Raw genomic sequence first — 21,746 nt, forward strand, 5'->3', positions numbered from 1 at the left:
TCCCCATCCCTAGTTGAGGAAGTCCTTAAGAAGCTCAGCAATGCAGGAGTGCTGGCGCTGTCGTTCTTCCGTTGGGCCAAGAAGCAAGAAGGCTTCAAGCATACCACTGAGATATACAATGCCCTCATGGATGCTTTGGGCAAAATCAAACAGTTCAAATTTCAACCCCAGCGCCCAAACCAGGGTTGCCAATAAGCGACGCCGTAAAGTAATCAGAGATCCATGGATCTCTTCTTCGACAAATCTACCACTGTGATTTTCCTGCCGGAAGAAAACAAGAACAGAATACTCAGAATTTTCGGATTGAAAACCTTCTCGTGGAAATTGAAAATTTCAAAGACATTCTATTTTACCGAGTTCGGAGTTGCGTGCAAATGCGATCCCTGAGATCCATGATCTCCCTTCCGCACAGAGACTTCGAACCCCCTTCGAGTACGTTGATGCAGAGAAAATGCCCAAATCTATTACAATGAATTAAACCATGCAGGAGGTGAGTTTGAAGATCGAAAACACGTCCTTCCAGTAGCCTAGTCCACTCGTCGTTGATCGGAATTATCAAGTGGTATCCACTCTTCGACACGGAGTGACGACTCCATCCTGAAAGACATCAAGAACCCATTTCAGAATCAGAGAAAATCAACTGATTCCTTCCAATTCTAAAATTAAATTGAACGGAAACCACAATCGAACCCTGAAATTAAGCTGGACTGCAGAAAAATTGGAGTGAGAAGTAAGCTCTGCGTGTTCTTCAGCTTCACAGTCCCCGCATTTGAGAGAGAGACCCGCCATTGAAGAAGCACCAGATATGGATTCGATTCTTCAGAAATAATCAAAAAGAAGAAAAAATCCCCAATTCCCCCTTCGATCAATTTTAACTTTGGATTCAGTAAGGAAACTTTGCCATTATAAAAGAATTAACAGAGACTTAACTGTAGAGACCTAACGGAGTGGATTACGTTAAAATAAAATCATAAAATAAGAGGTGTCTGTGATATTTTTCCTAAGTTTAGCATGTCTGTGACATTTTGCATACTTAGAGGGGGTGTCCGTGAAATTTATTTTTTGCTGGTCTAGGTTTGAAAAGTAATAAAAAGAAAAGGTAAGGCCATTCCATTTCGATAAAAGACTCACACTCAAGTTCCATTACTATGGGTATCCGATCAAGATTTTCCTGGATCATTATCCTCTCAGGTTTACTGTCTGGTATAGTTGTCCGGTTTCAAAAATGACGATCTAACCCCCTACCCAAACACACTGCTTAAGTGAGGTTAAGTCGCCATTTCCGCCTCCCTATGAGAGGAACTGGACAACCCTACCAAGCAAGGAACTGGACTGGAAGAAAATTCTGATTTTCCTACCTCCAAAAGGGAAAAATAAAAAAGGGTAAATTATAGATCACCCCTTAGTTTTCAAATGAAACTTAGATCACCCTCTGATTTTTTTTAAAACTCATCGATCCCCCTCTACAGTAACAGTATTAACTTAAATCAAACCAAAAGGTGAAAAGACAATTTTAACCTCAATCAAAATAAGATAAACAATGACAATTGAGGTACCCAATGTTTGTAGAAAATGCACTTTAGATACCCAAAACTTGTAAATTATATTTAGGATATCAATTTTGATATTTCCAATTATACCCTAAATCACCACCACCACTACAACCACCGTTGCCCCAGCCGCCACCACCATTACCGTCGTGCACCCCATCCCACACCATCCTCTTCCCCGTGCAATCACCACTACCCCCTTCCCCTCTCTCTCTCCACTCTTTCCTCTTTGTTCTCCTGCTCTTCTTCTCCTCCTTCCTGTTGCTACCGGCACAGCCAAGATCAAAATCATGGCTGGGCTTGAAGGAAGATTCAAGATTGTTTACTAGTTTATTGAGCTCAACTTCAAGCAAAAAGATTGTTTATAAAAATACTAATCAGATGCATTATAAAATTATAATTATACATTTTTCGACATTTAATTATGATCTGTTTGACACTTTTACCTGCCAATTTGGGCTTTGGGGAGATTGTAGTAGCAGAGAACAATACATTTATACTTTCTGGACCACCTATTAAGAAAATGTCTTACTTTCTTTCTTCTCAACCCATAAGACTACTCCAGTTGGTAGGGTTTTTAGATAGAGACCTTTAAGCAATAAAGCCCATTGCCTAAAAATTACAATTACAGTAGCAAAACTCTAACCAAATCATCCGTAAATGGAAAAGAGAAGAAGATGCTCTCATGATGCCAATCAAATCTGAGAAATAAGGGAGTGGATCAGAGAATATGATTATCATGGGAAGAATGTTTGGAGCAGATTTGGATGTTCGGAGTAGGTTGGAGGAAGTTTCAAAGCAGATCGAGAAAAGGGTTTGGAGTAAGTAGAAGGTTTACATTTTAGGGGAAGAAGAGAAGAGGGATATCATCGACAGAATGGGGGGTATTTCATATTTGGGAAGAGATACAGGGGAGAGATAGAAGAGTGACGGAAATACCAGATTAGGAACCCATTGAAGCTTGGAATCCCACTAGAGCCTCACCTAGAATCCATCAGGTCAGAAATTATGAGGTCTGAGCTTGGCCGCCGGCCTTTGGTTCGGTCGCTGCAACATACCACAGTGGTGGTTGTTAAAATCCTAAACTCCATTCTCAGTTTAGCGATTTGGGGAAGGAGAGGGAATATTCCCTCTCCAATTCCTTTTTTAATTAAAAAAAAAAAAAAGAAAAGGAAGACCTCACATATCCTTAAATGTTGGGTTTTTTAGATTCAAGGGTACAAAAGTAATTCTACATTAATCAAGGGTAGTTTAAGGATTTAAATTTATTTAACTGGTTGACATCATCATTTAACAACATAAAACTAATATTAGGAACTAATTTGTTGTTTTAGGGGGGTGATTTGAGTTTTTAAAAAAATCAAAGGGTGAGCTGAATTTCGATTGAAGGTCAGGGGGTGATTTATAATTTATCCAATAAAAAATAAAAAAATCCTCCCCTTCTGGACCGGTTGTGGGTGAAGAGAGGTTTGAACACGGGCCCGGTCTTTGAAAAATAATTATTAAAAAAAAAGCTACTTGGAATTTTTTAAAACTGTTCAAAGGATTTTAGAACAGTAGAAAGTGATGGCTTTTCTAGAAACTATGAGCTTTTCCAGAAAATGAGGTACTTGTTTTCACAACACATCTAATTAAAACTATGAATTAATTCACTTGTTTTTATAAGATAGGAAATAGTGTGAAAACAACTACTTTCTTCAAGAGATCAGATTATATAATTCACTGAATTAACATAAGAAAAAATATATTTTCTATATCCCCTGAAATGATTTATTCATATCCATAAACCACCCACTAGCGGGGAAGCATAGATGTACATACCTCAAAAACTTTCACAATTGTGAGAACCGCTAGCTTGTTCACACACCATCCTTGTGTTGAAGAAGCTAAACAATTATAAACTCAAGATGAGAGGTGGACAATTTGCTTAGTGTTATGGAGAACCAAACTTAAAGTAGAAGAGAAGAGAGCATCCAAAACCAACTAAGAGGTAATTAGGGCTTGTGATCAGCTAACAAATTAAATTGTCCTCCTTCCCTCCTCTCCACCTCTATTTATAGAGTTTGGACCCTTCTAGCTTAATAACTGCTTCTAGAAATTTTCTATTTCCTATTAAAGAAGCAAGGCATAAGTGATCTTAGTTACATAAGTATACCAAAAAAAGAAAATAGTTTGAAATACTTAAAGTGGGGTCTAGGGGAATCTAGGTATTTCTTTATATATATATGGTTTTTCTTATAAGAGCAAAGTCAGCATCTCTAACTGTTTTTAATATGAAATCTTAGAATATTAATAAAAAATATTCCTTTTCTCCCTTGTTTAAATGGAGTTTCAAATTGTTTCATCTCTAGAATCAATTTTTACTTTTAAGAATAGCTCTTTGCGGCTCTTATGATCTTAAAAGAATAATTCTGTGTCTTCTTTATGGATACGGTCAAATATATACTAACAATGTGTTCACATAGGTACCTTTGTTTTAATTTGTGGGCTGCAGATAAGATAAAGGACCGGCAAGAATGGAGATGCGACCGTAGATTTTTATCATCGATACCCAATAATATTTTCCATACATACTTCCTCATGATCTAATTACTTGATTAATTAAATTTTATTATGATAGGTGGGGGTTTACCAAAAAATAAATTATGAGTTGTCATTTGCTTCTCTTTCCCCTCTCTTCAGTTTAATAATAATTAATAATAATAATCATTAAAAAAAATTTAGTGATCATAAAGAAAGATGAAAGAAACAATCAGGGAAGAAAGATTTTTAATACTCATATACACTTCAAACAACTTTACTCTTTGCATCTTCAACTGCTTTAGTTCAACGTGCTAATATATTTTTAACTGTTATCGAATATGGTTTGAAGCATCTAAGAATCGGACACCTGCCTACCTTGTAAAGATAAAATCCAAAGCATCTAGAGTTAATATTCCTTTTTTTTTCCTTTTTCCATTTTTATTAACAAAAAAAAAGAGAACAATTGACCACCAATTAATGATATGGTTTCATACATAGAACAGATAGGCCACCACCCCCTTCCCGAACAAGAATATATGTTTTCTTTTCTTTTCTTTTGATGCTAATAGAGAGAGTCAAAAAGAATCAACCGGTTTTCCAAAATTTTGATTCGATTCGGGTGACTCGATCGAATTAAAATATGGTTTTCTAACTATGATCCATATTGGTTTTACCAGGGTGGGTGGGGTAAGGGCGTCAATGTGTACCGTGTATCGTATATTGTATACAGATATTGTTTCTATGCTGAATCGTATCGAATCTTGTATAATGTATACAAATACGATATGATATCAATATGAGATACTCGTACTAATTTGGTATTCAGTATGGCATCAATAATATGTACATAATGCTGAAAATACACTATACCATATGTACTGAATCAATTCAGTATAATATCGTTATTTGGTACGAAATTGGTATAGAGTATGAGCAGTGTACCATACTAAAACCGTACCAATTGACATCCTTAAGGTGGGGTACTTAAATACCTGAATATTAGTATTGGGCATATTATTAAGACGAGCTGAAAATTTTTTCCATTAGGCTTGGCCTGGAATACTGATGAACCAGATGGGGTATGAGTTTAGTAACATTGTTGGAATATTTGGATTAGAGTGGGGGAATTGAGTGATGGTATAGGTTAATTAAGTGGTGCTGTTAGGCTGGCTTTTGGCTTTCAGGTCGGAGATGCACAGGTCAAATATGAGAAAATGACAAAAATTATGGCAGTAGGTTGGGATTTTCGGATCAAGATCGTCTTCAGGGAGCAAGGAACGCCCAGGGAACTGCCAGCCGTTGGGTTGTGCCGCATATATCCTTAGGCGTGCACCAAGATGTGTGCAGCACAGCTCAACCGTTGGATGCCCCCTGGACGCACGCCTCCCTGGAGACAAGCTAAATTCGGTATTTTCAGGGTTTAGCTAGGGTTAGGTTTTATAACGTCAGGATGATTGGAACGGACGATAAATGGGTCCTACAAAGTGGATGGGTGTTGGTTTCTGAAGTTAGATGAATATTAGGTGTGGGTTATGGAGTCTCTAGCACAGTTTTGAAAGTAAACAGTAGAATTCTAGACCTACACAGCAATATTTGATTAATGAAGAAGTAGAAAAATAGAGCAATCTGAATGCTGAGGATGTCTCCATATCTTGGATTCGAACAAAAAAGACTAAGGGCCTCTTTGATATGTTTTCTCAGAAACCATTGACAAGAACTGTTATCTAGAGGAAGAATTACATTTGCGGTTCTCAGGTAGCTTTTGTTTTCCGTATTAATTTTTGTTATGAGAAGAGATCTTAAACTTGAATGCAAAGATAAAATATACAATCCAAATTCCACTGCATGCGCATTCCGATAACCATATTGGTGCTTAATTCTAACAGGTTTGACTAAGTAGGGAGAGTGGAGACTAACTAAATTATGAACCCACTTGATTAGCTGTATGGTAAATAACACAACTAAGGGTGTTTTTTTTTGTTAAAGGCCGGTCAGCAAAGTATGTATTAGAAAATAAAATATAATACAAGTTCAGGTGGGTCCCCAAGTAAGGAACTCCAACAACACCAAACCACCATTAGCACTAGGCCTACAATGTGCAACGCTAGTTATAGGGCATCCCATGAATTCCACCTTCGGCATTGCCATCAGCAGGAATTCTAGGGATCGCTACCTAAACCAACGCATACAAAACAGGGCAACCAATTAACAAAATTGGAATCGACTCCTCTCTTGCAAGTCCCATTCAATCTCGTTGTGGGCGAAGGATGAGGCTTCAGTCCACTGTTGGGAGGCCTGGGTAGAGGCACTTCTCTTGGCAAGGATATCAGCCACAGTGTTAGCCTCTCTGTAGCTATGAGTGATCTCCCACCTTATGCCTTGGAGATAGCTGGCCACTCCAAGCCAAGATTGTTTGAACTTCCAAGGGATGTTGCCGTTCTTTATAGCCGTCACAATTGCTTTTGCATCACACTCAATCCACAACCGCTCAATGTTTTTTTCTCTTGCCATCTGGACACCTATAAAAAAAAGCCAAAAACTCAGCAGTGTGATTTGTGGAAATTCCTAAGTATTGAGCAAAGCTTCCAACAAGCTGCCCTTAGGAATTTCTAAAAATTCCAGCAGCATTTGAGTGACCCGGGTTCCCCATCGAGCATCCATCGATGTTGAGCTTTTCCCAATTCCATTCCGGCTTCCTCCACTATACTTCTATGATTCGATTGGACTGGGCATGAGGAAATGATGCGTCTAATTCCCGTGCGATCAGCAGGTCTTGCAAAGATTTTATGGAGCACTTCATGAGGGAAGAGGCATCTTTGAGGTCAGATTTCATGAGGCGCGAAATGGTGCTAGAGGTTTTCCCCTGCCCCTCAAACCGTATTAAATTTCTTTCATTCCAGATGTGGTAAGGTACCAAGATAAAACCCGCAAGCCATACCTTTGAGAGGGGAGTGCAAGGGAGATGTAGAGGGAAGGAGGGGAATTGTAGGGGGTAGGGGAGGGGGGAGTTGCAGAGGGTAGAGGGTAGGTCGGGGTGGTGTTGAGGTGGAGATGTAGAGGGGAGTGGAGGGGTGAGAAATATAAAGCGAGGAGATCGGTTGTGAGGGGTTTGTAGAGTAGCTGTAAGGGGTAATTTAAGCATTTTCAAATACCAGAGGAGGAAGGGAGGTAGAAGGTTGCTTTTTTGGGGGAGGGTGAATCAAAGAAGAAATTTGGCATAGGGGAGTTTGGGTCAATATAGTCTGGCTTTCCTCCAGCCATGCCAGGAACTGGAAACAGTGGGTTTGGTCATTTCACAGGAGGGGCCCATCCGCCTGTGAAATGACCCAAAAATCCCTATTTTGACTAGGTTGGATCCTCCAGCTCCCGCCACGGCTAAAGGAGAGTCCGAATTCGGCTAAATATAGGGGAGATATAATAAAAAATAATTGTGTTTTGTTATTGAGAAAATTAATATGGATTTAATTGAATCACCTAGCTCGTATTATATTTAACTAGACAAAAAAATAACCCTAAATAAAACATAACCAAATTAAAGTTTTTGTTTGAACTTACTCAAGATTTTGTAGCAACCATCGGCGGAAAGTACACCTTTACATGATCTCAGGCTTACATGAGGTGGGCCAGCAAAGAGGATGTCAAGGCCATGATTAGGTTGTGTGACGTTTGATCTTTCCGGGAATTAGATCCTGCGATGGTGTTTTGAATGCTGTTTTTCTTCATTTTTTTGCGCCGCCCAACTTTTTCCAAAAGTCCTCATTTTGTGAAGGAGAAAACATTTCCACATCTGAGACTTTTTGGAAGTTTGAGATTTTTTCTACCGTTGCGTTCGTGAGTCTCGTGAAAGGTTAATCTTTTTAGGAAAATCTTTAACACTTCCTTTTACTTGCCCTATATTTATCCAAATTTTTTTTTCTGATTCTTCTAAAAAAGCAAACTTGTTTTTATTTGGGGAAAATTTCAAGGACACCCCTTACAAGCATTTTTCTCTTCTTAGGTTTCCTCATCTCTAAGTTATTGTACGTACCTTCTTAGAATCATGATACGTGACATTAGTTGATCTAATGATCACAAGTCAAAACCAATTTTTTAAGTTTTTTATCCTTGGTTGCTGACTTTTTTCTTTGGTCAATAAATTTCTTTTTCATCAAAAAAAAAAATCTAACCTTGGTTGCCCCAACCCATACCCTAACCCTGATTAACCGGCCCATACCCCTACCTAATCTTGGTTGACTATACCATTTGAAGGACGATTCAGATTTGAAAGACTAAAACCCCATCGTTCTTCTTCCCAATGAACCGAGCACCATCTTCTTCTTCCTCCTCAAAAATCCAATCGAATCCACCTCGACCATCTTCATCCTCTGAAAACTGTGTGAAGAGATCAGCGCTCTTACTTGTAAACTAAAGATGATGCTCCCAGACCGAAGAACTGTCTAATCTGTTGATTATTGCAGCTGAAACTAGGCCATATTCAGGTAGGGATGTAAACGGATCTGATTCGGCTCGGATAGTGCTATGTCCGCATCCGCATCCGATTAGCTTTCGGACGGATTCGGATAGTACTAAACGGATACGAACACGGATACGGATCGGATATTTTATCCGTTTACATGTAAATATAGCTTTTCGGATAACAGCAATAGTCTATTCGTATCCGCATCCGTTTAGCTTTTGGACAGATTCGGATAGTGCAAAATGGATACGGACACTGATTCGGAAACGGACTTCAACTATTCATTTACACCCCTATCTTCAGGCCATGAGTGTTTTATGTCATCCCTCTGGCCACGAAAACTGTAAAGAATCCTTAAGAGAAAGACTACGATTAGAATATTAATTATGTAACAGCAGCACAATCATCCTTACATCTACACTTGTGGAACCAACCCAAAAACGGAAGCACAACCACCAAAATCCCTCTACTGGCCTGGTTCAACATCAAAAGCACAATAATCTGGAAAAGGGAAGACATGCTTTTTCACAAAGAACTCGCATATTTCATTGTATTACATGGTTGTGGGCTGCACAAATTTGAATCTTTCTACTCCTGAACAATTATTCTAACTCAATTGGTTTAATGTTATTTGCTATTTTCTTATAATACCCGAGATTGAGCCAGACCTTTGAAAGATGCTGCGGATGCCCAATTCCATCATATGTATAACTTCATGCAGCCCCAAAAGTTCATTCAAATGGTTTTAAGAATTTTTATTCTAATTAATCTATTTCCTTTTTGGCCTTCTTGATCCATTTCTATTCAATTACAGATTGATATGTTACTGCTCGGAACAATTATCTGTCTGCGCTCTTTTAAGCTTTTTGTGTAACTATACTCTTTTAAGCTTTCCTTTTCTGTGCAACTATAGAGAATACGGAACTTGTGGGCAGAAAAGTGATTATCAGCGGTTGTTGCTTAATGGTAAGCAAAGAGGCACCAAGGCATGTAGATGATAAGTCTGATTTTTCAATCATCGATGCTCGGTTCGCTGGGAAGAAGAACGATGGGTTTTGGTCTTTCAGATCTGCATCGTCCTTCAAATGATATAGTTAACCAGGGTTAGAGACTTAGAGTATGGGTATGGGTTACTTAACCAGGGTTAGGTTATGTGTTGAGGTAACCAGGGTTAAATAAGAACTTAAAATATTGGTTTTGAATTGTGACCATTAGATTAGTTAATGCCATGTGTCATGATTCTAAGGTGGTACTTACAAGAACTTACAGATGGGAGAACCTGAGAATAGAAAAATCCCCACAAGCTACAACCATCGGTTTTTGTTTGAACTTACTCCAGACTTTTGAGACTAAAAATTAAATTATAACTCTGCTTTGTCTTCACAGATTTGTAAAAGAATGAAGTGTTGAAATCACCAAAAGAAAGCCATGAAATCACCAAAAGACGTCATTTTGTATATAAGGTTCATTTTCATTTGATGGTATTTTGGTAATTTTACTAAAACTTTGAATTAAAGTTTGAGGAATTTTCCTTGCTTACTTTGGACTAAGATTTGACCATTAAGATGTATTTAGGATTTTCTATCATACACACACACACAAATAAAAATCAAATGGAATAGAAGAAATTTTGAAGTAACGGAAGAGCACTTTCAATTTTGAAATTGAAAGTGATTTCACTCTTGCTCTTTAATAAGTATATGGTTAATTTGATGAGAAAATAGTAATTTCATGTTAAAAATAAAACATCACCTTTCTTTTCCTTATGGTTTCACATCACCCCTGCCATCACCTCTCTCTCCCAAAGAAATATAGAGAAAAACTATCAAATGAATTTCTTATTCTTGAAATATTTTAGATTGATGCAACTAAAACAATTTTAATTTTTTGACCAAAAATCTATTTGTTGATTATTTCATGAAATCAATCCGAAATTGAAATAGAAATCATATCAAATATGGCGACTAGCTAATGGTAAAGGACATAAATTAAAGCACTCAAATTTATATTAATCATTCATAATATACCCAATACTAATAGGGAAACCCCACCTTGAGGATGTCAATTGGTACGGTACATGGTATTTGGTACGATTTTAGTATGGTACATTGCACATACCTTATACCGATATCGTACCAAATACCAATTTGGTACAATTATCTCATATCGATATTATACCGAATTGATTCGGTACATGTATTGGGTATGATATTGATACGATATAGTGTATTTTCAGCATTCTGTCTATATTGATGCCATACCGAATACTGAATTAGTACTGGTGTCTCATACTAATATATACCAAATTTATTTGGTACGATTCAACATGGAAACAATATCTGTATACAATATACAATTCCCGGACACATTGACACCCTTACCCCCACCCACCCCAGTAAAGCCAATATGGATCATAGTTGGAAAATCAGGTTTTGACTTAGCCGAATCACCCGAGTCAAATCAAAATTTTGGAAAACCTGTTCATTCTTTTAAAAAAAATTTAAAAAATTAGCATCAAAAGGAAAAAAAAAAATTTCTTGTTTAGGAAGGGGGTGATGGGCTTTCTATCCTATGTATGAAACCATATCATTAATTGGTGGTCAATTGTTATCTCTGTCTTTCTTTTTCTTTTTTTTAATAAAAAAAAAAACGAAAAAAAAAAAAAAGGATTATTAAAGACGTAAGCTTTGGCTTTTATCTTTACGACCTAGGTAGGCAATACATGGCAGGCGCCGCAAGCGTCCGAATCTTACATGCTTCAAATGGGTGATTATAATTTGATTTTGGACATTCGTTTAGACATTCGTATAGCCCAAATATTCGATTACAGTTCAAAATACATTAGCACGTGAAACTAATTGGTGCGCTTTGGCTTTTATCTTTACGACCTAGGCAGCCGTCCGATTCTTAGATGCTTCAAATGGATGCTTATAATCTGATTTTTTTTATTTTTTTATTTTTGGTTTTTTTGATGGTAGAAGATGCTTATACTCTGATTTGAAACATTCTTTTAGACATTCGTATAGCCCAAATATTCGATAAAGTACAAAATGCAAAGAGTAAAGTTGTTAAAAGAATATATGGGTATTAAAATTATTTCTTCTTCATGATCACTAATTTTTTTTAATTAATGATTATTATTAATCACTAAGTTGAAGAGACGGGAAAGAGAAGGAAATGATTAAGGGCCAACCCAACCCATTGATTCCAGTTTCTGATTCTGCATGCCCCCCCCCCCCCCCTTTTTCAATTCTCTGCTCTTAAGGTTGTCCGTACATCTTACTTACATGGTATTATTCTGGTCCATGCAATCGGTAATCTGAAACCATTGAAACCCAAATACGCCATCATAGCCACATCTTTTAATAAAAAAAATAATTACTGAAACATACAATGCCCCACCTACCATAATAAAATTTAATTAATCAAGTAATTAGATCATGAGGAAGTATGTATAGTATGTATTATTAGGTATCAATGATAAAAATCTGCAGCCACATCTCCATTCTTGCCGTCCTTTATCTTATCTTCAACCCACAAATTTAAACAAAGTTACCTATGTGAATACATTGTTATATATAATATAATAAAAGGGAGAAAGAATGCAAACCGGTCACGCAACATGACGTGTATCTGCACTCAGACACAGCTGCACGTGAAATGATCAATGCACACCTGATCCTTTTCGCCTTTCCAAGGGGATGCGGTTGTCTCATTTCACACACGGATGTGTCTGGGGCCTCTGGGCGTGTATCTGCACCCAGACACAGTTGCACGTGAAATGATCAGTGCACCCCTAGTCCTTTCTGTCTTTCCAGAGGGTTGCGTTTGTCTCATTTCGCGCACGGCTGTGTCTAGTCCTTTCTGCCTTTCCAGGAGGTTGTGTTTGTCTCATTTCGCACACAGCTAGGTCTGGGGCCTCTGAGCGCAATAGGTACACACCGTGTTGTGTGACCGGGTGGCGTTCCTTTTTCTCTATATAGGGAAAGAGAATGTTACATGGGCGCGTGCGGTATGCTACACCTGTGCCTAGATACAGGGGCGGGCTAAAATGACCGCCACGCCCCTGGGAAATTCTGCCTTTGCATGGGGGTGTGGCGATCATTTCGTCTAATACTTCTTTGTCTGAGCGTAGGGGCAATGCACCGCTCGCACCCAGGTAGGGTCCTTTCTCTCATAAAAATATTCCATATATTTGTTCATGCTTGTATAATAGTTGAGCGAGAGTGAGAGAGAGAGAGATGCATGTCTTCGTCATTCGAGAGACGAACCAATTTGAAACTCCATTCAAGGAAGGGAGACAAGGAATATTTTTTATTGATATTCTATGCTTGCATGTTAAAAAATGTTAGAGATGCTGACTTTGCTTAAGAAATCATAAAAAAAGTACCTAGATTCCCCTAGACCGCACTCTAAGTATTTCAAGCTATTTTCTGTTTTTGGTATATTTTTGTAACTAAGATCACTTATGCCTTACTTTTCTATAGGAAATAGAAAATTTCTAGACGCAGCTATTAAGCTAGAAGGGTCCAAACTCTATAAATTGTGGTGGAGAGGAGGGAAGGAGGACAATTTAATTTGCTAGCTGATCATAAGCCCTAATTACCTTCTAGTTGGTTTTGGGTGCTCTCTTCTCCTCTCTTATCTTATTATCTACTTTAAGTTTGGTTCTCCACAACACTAAGCAAATTGTCCACTTCTCATCTAGAGTTTGTAGTTGTCTAACTTCTTCAACACAAGGACGGTGTGTGAACAAGCTAGAGGTATGTACATCTATGCTTCCTCGCTAGTTGGTGGTTTATGGACATGAATAAGTCATTTCATGCATGGGATATAGAAAATATAGTTTTTGGGGAGAATGTTTTCTGTGCTACAACGCAGGTTGCATCGGCACATGGGCCTGTCACTCAGGGAACAAGGTGGTCATTGCTTCCACCCCCATGTGCCTGGACATAAACTGCGCTGCGGCACAAAGAACAACGCCCCTTTTCTTAATTATGTTAGAATAGATCTAATATATAAAAATGATTAATTATTTCTTGAAGAAAGTAGTTGTTTTCACATTTTTTCCATCTTATAAAAACGTGTGAATTAATTCATAGATTTGATATGGACCGGTGATCCAACCCCCAAAAAGGGAGTACCCCATTTTCTGGAAAAGCTCATAGTTTCTAGAAAAGCCATCACTTTCTACTGTTCTAAATTCCTTTGAACAGTTTAAAAAAATTCCAAGTAGCGTTTCTTTTAATAATTGTTTTCCAACTACGCTGTCAGTGGTCAAATCCCTCTTCACCCACAACCGGTCCAAAAGGGGAGAAATTTTTTTTCCCGTAGAAAATTCAGATTTTTTTCTATCTGATTCCCTGTCTGGTACGATTGTCCAGTTCCTCTCAGGGAGATGGAAATGACGACTTAACCTCACTCAAACAGTGTGTTCGGATAGAGGATTAGGTCATTATTTTTTGTCCCCTATGAGAGAAACCAGACAACTGTACCAAACAGAAAATTCATGATCGGATAGCGGACCCAAAGTAATGGAACTTGGGTGTGAGTCTTTTAACCAAATGGAATGGCCTTACCTTTTCTTTTTATTTTTTGTTTTTAATTTTACCCTTGATTAGCCTACTCTTCTCTTTTTCTTTAGCCCATCTCCTCCGGCTGTCTCTCTCTCTCTCTCTCTCTCTCTCTCTCATCTGACTCTCCCTCCATTACTTTCCAAAAACCAGACCTGCAAAAAATATAAATGGAAGCAACGATGTTGAAGGTCCATCAAAATGCCATTTCCAATGGAACCAATGGAACTAATACGACGAGGCCCATGAAACGAAGTGAATTCCCAAATGATTTTTACTTTGGAGCCGCATCATCTGCTTATCAGGTACATCCATACTCCTTACTTATATTTGTTTGTTGCATGCCAAGGAACTCTCTCCTCTCGTCTCTCAATTAGAGATTGACTCTGCAAATTTCTTTCTCATATACATATTTGTTCTTCAGTATGAAGGTGCCGCAACTGAGGGTGGTAAAGGAGTAAGCAACTGGGACCACCACACTCATAGAAATCCAGGTCTCTCTTTCTCTCTCTCAACTATTATGCAAGCATGAACAAATATATGGAATATTTTTATGGGAGAAAGGACCCTACCTAGGTGCGTGCGGTGCGCTACCCCTACTGCCAGACACAGGGGTATTGGGTGAAATGATCACTGCACTGCCGTGGAAAGGTAGAATTTTCCAGGGGCGTGGCGGTCATTTAGCTCGCACGCGTCCGATTGCACAACATGGTGTGTACCTGCTGCGCCCAAAGGCCGCAGACACAACCGTGCGTGAAATGGGACAAACGCATCCCTCTAGAAAGACAAAAAAGACCAAGGATGCACCGATCATTTCATGTGCAGCTGTGTCTGGGTGCAGATATATGTATTCACATAGGTAACTTTGTTTAAATTTGTGGGCTGCAGATAAGATAAAGGACGGCAAGAATGGAGATGTGACCGTAGATTTTTATCATCGATACCCGGTAATACGTACTATACATATTTCCTCCTCATCTAATTACTTGATTATTTAATTTTATTATGGTAGGTGGAGTATTGTATGTTTCAGTAATTATTCTTTTATTAAAAGCAACAAATAATACATTAAAAATAGTATATAATTAATGTATAGGCATACGGAGATAGCACATATAAGAAATTTTGATTATCCACCTTCAGCATTGTCATTAGCAGAGAGACAAATCTTAAAAAGCATAAAAGCTAATGGGAACCTGGAACTGGCTCTCTTCCTGCCGTGGCGGGAGCTAGAGGATCCAACCTAACAAAAACAAGGGGGTTTTTGGTCATTTCAATGGGGGGCAGCTTGTGAGATGATCCAAACACTCCTATTTTTGCTGGGCTGGATCCTCCACCTCCCACCATAGTTGGAGGAGAACCAATAGTCCATATTGCAAGCTATGAATCGCGATCCTTTCCCCACCTGGGGTCTGGAGACCTCTCCACTAGATCTCACACCATCCATGGAATGTGGAACCCAACTTTAAATGGTAATAGAGGGAGTTTTGATCAGTACGATTATCACCACCAAGATCATCCCTGAACGATCAATATCATGATCTGCCTCGATAAACAAGGTTAAGCATTGAGATGGGAGGTAGATGGGGATTCCCTCAAGTCTTTCAAAAACCATGCATGTCCAATTTGAATTTACAGGACATATAAATTAAGGGAGAAAAAACACTACTTGGTCGCTTGCAGTTCACAATTCTTGCGTCAAACACAAGGCCACGCAAAATGACCACTGTACCCCCATGAAAAGGCAAAAACTCCTGGGGCATAGCGATCATTTTATGGGGCCACCTACCGCACACAACCAGGTAACGTTTTCTTTCCCATAAATTAAATCATACCATTACCTGAACCATATTAGGTGGAATGGCATGGGTATCAAACTTTAATATACTATATGGTATTATTGCATTCCTTACTGGTAACGATGTTGATGATGATGATGTTTTCCCACTAAACAGGAAGATGTGGCTGCGATGGCGGATTTGGGTTTCAATGGTTTCAGATTATCGATTGCATGGACCAGAATAATACCAAGTAAGTAAGATGCACGGACGTCCTTAAAAGCTTAATTTGACTAATTACCAATCCATATTGGCCTTACCGGGGTGGGTGGGCCGTAAGGGTGTCAATGTGTACGTATATCGTATATTGTATGCAGATATTGTTTCCATGCTGAATCGTACCGAATAAATTCGATATGGTATCAGTATGAGATACCAGTATTAAGTTGGTATTCGATATGGCATCGGTATAGGGGCATAATGCTGAAAATACACTATACCGTACTGATATCATACTAAATACATGTACCGAATCAATTCGGTACAATATCGGTATGAGATATCTATACGGCTATACCAAATCGGTATTTGATATGGTATCGGTATAGGGTATGTGCAGTGTACCATACTGAAACCGTACCAATTGACATCCTTAAGGTGGGGTACTTAAATACCTGAAATTAGTATTGGGTATATTATCAATGATTAATATAAATTTGAGTGCTTTAATTTATGTCATTTACCATCAGCTAGTTGCCATATTTGGTATGATTTCTATTTCAATTTCGGATTTATTTCATGAAAATCAACAAATAGATTTTGTGGTCAAAAAATTGAAATTGTTTTGGTTGCATCAATTTGAAATATTTCAATAATAAGAAATCCATTTGGTAGTTTAAATTTTGAGAATAAATTCTCAATATTTCTTTCGGAGAAAGAGGTGATGGCGGAGGTGGTCTGAAACCATCAGGAAAAGAAGGGTGGTGTTTTATTTTTAACATGAAATTACTACTTTGCCATCAAATTAACCATATGCTCATTAAAGAGCAAGAGTGAAATCACTTTCAATTTCAAAATTGAAACTGCTCTTATACAAGCTTATGATCTCGATTATGATTGAGGAAACATTGGTTTTATATATTATTTCTATTTAGATATCATAAATTTGTGTTATTATTTTCTTAATAATTATAAATTCGTAGCTGGGAAGAAAAGTAATGGAGTGAATGAGGAAGGCATCCAATATTACAAAGACCTCATCAAAGAGCTTCATGGACAAGGTAAAATCTCTCTCTCTCTCTCTCTCTCTCTCTCTCTCTCTCAACAAACAAATAACAAATACTAAATATTATAAATTAAATTGTCTTACAAATATATATGTGTAGGTATTGAGCCTTTCGTGACTCTTTTTCACTGGGATGTTCCTCAAGCCCTCGAAGATGAGTATGGTGGTTTCATGAATTCTAAAATCATGTAAGCAGTGAATTGCTCTTCCGCACACACACACACACACACACACACACACACACACACACACACACACACACACACACACACACACATATGGAAAAGATTGCCCATGTGAAATGACAAGATTACTTTTGCATTAAATAACTTTTGAGAATAAGACACAGGGCAAAATGTGAGGTTATAACTTCTTAGGTCACCTATTTAATGATAGCAAAATACATATATTTTGGGAAAGCATTCTCTGTGGGGGAGCACAAGGGCCAAGTGCTCGCAACAACCAATGAGAGCACGGACGCTTTCATCTCGCAGGCAAAATTTCCGCATTTCATGTGGGGGGCAATCATTTTGCAACCCACCATGTCTAGGTGGGGCTTGCTCCCGCCCCCAACCCCCCCCCCCCAAGAGAACATTTTCCCATATGTTTTTTCAACCACCATGCAACCTTCTCAAAATTTGAAATAACACCAAATCTCATTGATTCTAGCCATACATAACATGCAGTGACGATTTCCGAGACTACGCAAACATCTGCTTTGATCAATTTGGGTACGATGTGAGGCATTGGATCACCTTGAACGAGCCATTTGAATTCACCACTTTTGGATATGTTGATGGCACCTTTCCTGGCACTCTGGAGGATCTTGGGACAATACCATATACAGTGGGCCACAACATGCTCTGTGCTCATGCAGCCATAGTGGATCTCTACAGGAACAACTACCAGGTAATTAATTAAGGGGAAAGAGAACACTACCTGGGTGTGTGTGGTGTGCTGCCCTTGTACCCAGACACAGGGGCACATAAAATGACCATCGTGCCCTTGGAAAATTCCATCTTTCCATGAGAGTGTGGCGGTCATTTTGCACACCCCTATATCTAGGCGCAAGGCAATGCATTGAACCCACCCAAGTAGCGTTCTCTCTCCCTTAATTAAGCCAACGTACATAGTGTACATCTCTCTCTCTCTGAGACCAACAATTTTTATTTTGAGTCTTAGATTTGAAATACATATTTGTTAATGGTTATGGTGGTACAATATTTGATGGTGGTTGGGACTGCTAAATTGCATTTACATGCTAACTAATTTTTTACAGAAATCCCAAGGGGGAAAGATTGGAATTACATTGAGTATTAAGTGGATGGTTCCTTTATCCAATGAACATACCGATGTTGAAGCTGCTGCAAGAGCTAATGATTTCCAATTTGGATGGTGAGTCAGTCTTTAATTATTTGTGATGAGCCATTGCATATATGTGTTGTTGGAAATTAAGGTAAAAGAGCATCCTCAAGTGCGGTGCATTGTTCGATGCACTTTAAAGGCGCATTGAGCAATGCAACTCATTAGAATTACTCATTTGGTTGTTGATTTTGATGTTGATGATTTTTGTTGGGATTATACATATAACATTGTGGTTTTTGTCTTTTTGGTTTTGTTGGATTTTTTTTTTTAGAAGAAAAAAATAGTTTATTCAAAGTGTATATAGATTCAATTTCTTTTCTCCTTACAAGTTATTAAGTAATTAGGGTTCAGGCTGGATGTCCCCTCATAATACTTTCACATTTTTCATCCTTACTAATGAAAATAAATCGATTTCTACCTAATCTTTTATTTTTGCTTTCTTTTATCAGGTTTATGGATCCTGTAACCTTTGGAGACTATCCGAGCAGTATGCAACATCTTGTCAGGGACCGGCTGCCAAAGTTTTCTCCAAAGGAATCTCTCATATTGAAAGGGTCATACGACTTCCTTGGAGTGAACTATTATACTGCAAAATATGTTACTCATGCCCCTTACTCTCCTTTGGGTAATTATTCCACCGATGGTTGCTACAAAATCTTGAGTAAGTTCAAATAAAAACCTTAATTTAATTATGTTTTGTCTACGTTGTTTTTTTGTCTAGTTACATATAATACGAGCTGATCCAATTAAATCCATATTAACTTTCGTAACAACAAAATACAATTATTCTTTACTATAACTCTCCTATACTTAGCCGAATTCAGCTATCCTCTAGCCATAACAGGGGTGTTTGGGTCATTTCATAAGCGAGCCCCTCCTATGAAATGACCAAACTCCCTTGTTTCCCGTTCCCGCCATGGCTGGAGGAAAGCCAGGCTATATTGACTCAAACTTCCCTGATATTTGAAAATGATTAAATTACCCCTTACTCTTAGGCGGTGTTTGCGGGTATATATTCTTGGAATGCATTCTAATGCGATTTCGCATTCTCGGACAATAAAAACAACTAAATTTATCATCCAAGAATACGAAATCAACCTATAATGCATTCCAAGAATGCATACCAAATGCTGCCTTAATGGACCTTTAGGTGAATCCAAGGGGGTGTGGGTTTGTTATGAATTCAAATTTTAGTGCTAAGAACTTGAGAGCATGTTCCCACTTCCTGTTTAAATTAGTAGGAAGTACTATTTGTTCATCCTGACAATTAAATCCCTCAACTCATGAGTTTTTTGTTATATGATGTAACAGATCGCAAACAAGGAGTTCCGATTGGTCCACCGGTATGAATTTTTCTCCCATATACCCAATCGTGAAATTAATTGTAAGAGTAAATCTGTCTTCATAAAAAGGAATTGTAATCCAGTGTCACACATGGTGTGTATATTGAAAGCAAATAAAGTTCGTTAGAATGATCCATCTCGAAAAACTTGTCAAGATGGTCTACTATTTTGCGGGGAATATACAACACCCCCCCTCGAATGGGCCGTAATGACCGCCCTCCTGATGCTTTCACGTGCGTTTCCATTGGCCTCCATGATCGCACATGGGGCACACTCCCATACAGGAACCACTTCCCATAATCGCATGCGTGGAAATGAAATAATCCCCTTCCCTTATGGGTTCGCAAATGCCCCCCTTAAGTTTTAGTATTTTCCAAAATATACCTTTTAATCATATCGAGATTCCATTTCGGCACCTGCCGAAATGACGGCCCCGACCCCCCATGATCGGGCCGTAATGACCGCCCGCCCAATGCTTTGACATGCGCTTCCATTGGCCGCCACGCACACAACGGGTGCAGTACTGCATGCTCCCATACAGAGACCACTTCCCTATTTTTAATTTAGCAAATAAAAACATACTACTCTATGGTTTTGGGCTGTGCATGTTTAATTGCGCGCATCACATTGTCATACATGTTTAAATCATTAATCATATGCATTAACAACTACTGAAATTACAGACTGGTTCAGAATGGGTCCATGTCTATGCGAGAGGGATACAAGATGTTCTACTTAGCATAAAGGAGAAATATAATGGCCCCGTTATTTACATTACTGAGAATGGTAAAACCATTAACCTATCTTTCATTATTCTTTAAGTGTATTGCTTGCTGGGTGCTTAATAAATTTGATGTTAAAGAAATTCATGTCAATATAATCCCATTGGGCTTTCTTGTAGGAATTGCACAACACAGCTCATTGACAATGGATGAATCTCTCAATGATGTTCAGAGAGTACAAGCCCTCAACGACCATCTATTTTACATTAAGTGTGCCATGGAGTGAGTATATATATACTGCATTGGTCTTGTTCTTGATAAAAACATTCATTTGAAACAAAAGTTATATAAGAAAGGACTGAGATTCCCTCGGGGCGGGAAAGGGTATCGGGAAGGTATTTTGGAACATACTAAAACCCTGGGATGGTAGGTGAACTTACCATCCTCTATGGGTGGAGGGAAATTTAGTACTATAAAAAAGAAAAGAAAAAAAAAGGCACATATTAATTTTGTCTTACTATTATTAATTTTTTTTATGTTTCCTTTGCACTGAAAAATTAAAGAAAAATGTTACGGTCATTTTGAGCGATTTTAATCATTTATCTTAAGGAAAATTTGAGAATTTTTATCTTTTTTTTTGGGGGGGAAGGTATTCGTACACGGGAGATTCTCCCATCAACTCCATCAAATAGGGGGTCTAGGGGTTTTTATGACATTTCAGATTGGCATTTAATGCAGGTCGTGTACATACAAGGTCGTACATAAAAACTTTTGCCATTTTTTTAAAAGAAGTTTTAAACTTTTTTTTCTTTTTTTTCTTTTTGCAGTGCTGGTGTAGATGTGAAGGGATACTTTGTGTGGTCTTTGTTGGATAACTTTGAATGGCGTTTGGGTTATACAGAACGCTTCGGTATTTACTACGTAAACTTCAACAAAGAACACCTGCAGAGAAATCCAAAGAATTCAGCCAAATGGTTTAGGAAATTCCTCTCTGAATAACAAAGAGTGAATATTGCTTCCTCTTGGGGTCTTTCCATTCAATTTGTTTCCAATTGGGTGATTTTGAGTTTCTTTGTTCGGCCTGTTCTTGATGGCTTGTCCGAGCTTGGGTGCGTGTTCTTGCTTTGTATTACTAATTTTTCATTCACAAG

At 38.2% G+C, this 21,746-nt stretch overlaps 2 protein-coding genes across 2 annotated transcripts; both read left to right on the forward strand.

Moving 5' to 3' along the window:
• The first annotated feature begins 14,284 nt into the window (after positions 1-14,284).
• Positions 14,285-21,594, forward strand: LOC122639200 (beta-glucosidase 24-like). Its single transcript, XM_043832021.1, has 12 exons — positions 14,285-14,407; positions 14,527-14,596; positions 14,991-15,049; positions 16,058-16,133; positions 17,083-17,160; positions 17,266-17,353; positions 17,852-18,074; positions 18,445-18,560; positions 18,980-19,155; positions 20,540-20,659; positions 20,775-20,877; positions 21,423-21,594. The coding sequence occupies exons 1-12, from the start codon at positions 14,285-14,287 to the stop codon at positions 21,592-21,594; spliced, it is 1,404 nt and encodes a 467-aa protein (XP_043687956.1).
• On the forward strand, positions 18,373-19,225 carry LOC122639605 (raucaffricine-O-beta-D-glucosidase-like). The gene is made up of 2 exons (XM_043832481.1): positions 18,373-18,560; positions 18,980-19,225. The coding sequence occupies exons 1-2, from the start codon at positions 18,424-18,426 to the stop codon at positions 19,203-19,205; spliced, it is 363 nt and encodes a 120-aa protein (XP_043688416.1). The 5' UTR covers positions 18,373-18,423; the 3' UTR covers positions 19,206-19,225.
• Positions 21,595-21,746: the final 152 nt, after the last annotated feature.

The sequence above is a fragment of the Telopea speciosissima genome, chromosome 9, assembly GCF_018873765.1.
Source record: "Telopea speciosissima isolate NSW1024214 ecotype Mountain lineage chromosome 9, Tspe_v1, whole genome shotgun sequence".
NCBI lineage: Eukaryota > Viridiplantae > Streptophyta > Magnoliopsida > Proteales > Proteaceae > Telopea > Telopea speciosissima.

Excerpts from the sequence above, each read along its gene's own strand:
- LOC122639200 (XM_043832021.1), top strand. The coding sequence starts at position 14,285 with ATGTTGAAGGTCCATCAAAATGCCATTTCCAATGGAACCAATGGAACT. Across the intron at positions 20,660-20,774 it reads TATTTACATTACTGAGAATG|GAATTGCACAACACAGCTCA; the intron begins GTAAAACCATTA and ends GCTTTCTTGTAG. Across the intron at positions 20,878-21,422 it reads TACATTAAGTGTGCCATGGA|TGCTGGTGTAGATGTGAAGG; the intron begins GTGAGTATATAT and ends TTCTTTTTGCAG.
- LOC122639605 (XM_043832481.1), top strand. The coding sequence starts at position 18,424 with ATGCTAACTAATTTTTTACAGAAATCCCAAGGGGGAAAGATTGGAATT. Across the intron at positions 18,561-18,979 it reads AATGATTTCCAATTTGGATG|GTTTATGGATCCTGTAACCT; the intron begins GTGAGTCAGTCT and ends TTCTTTTATCAG.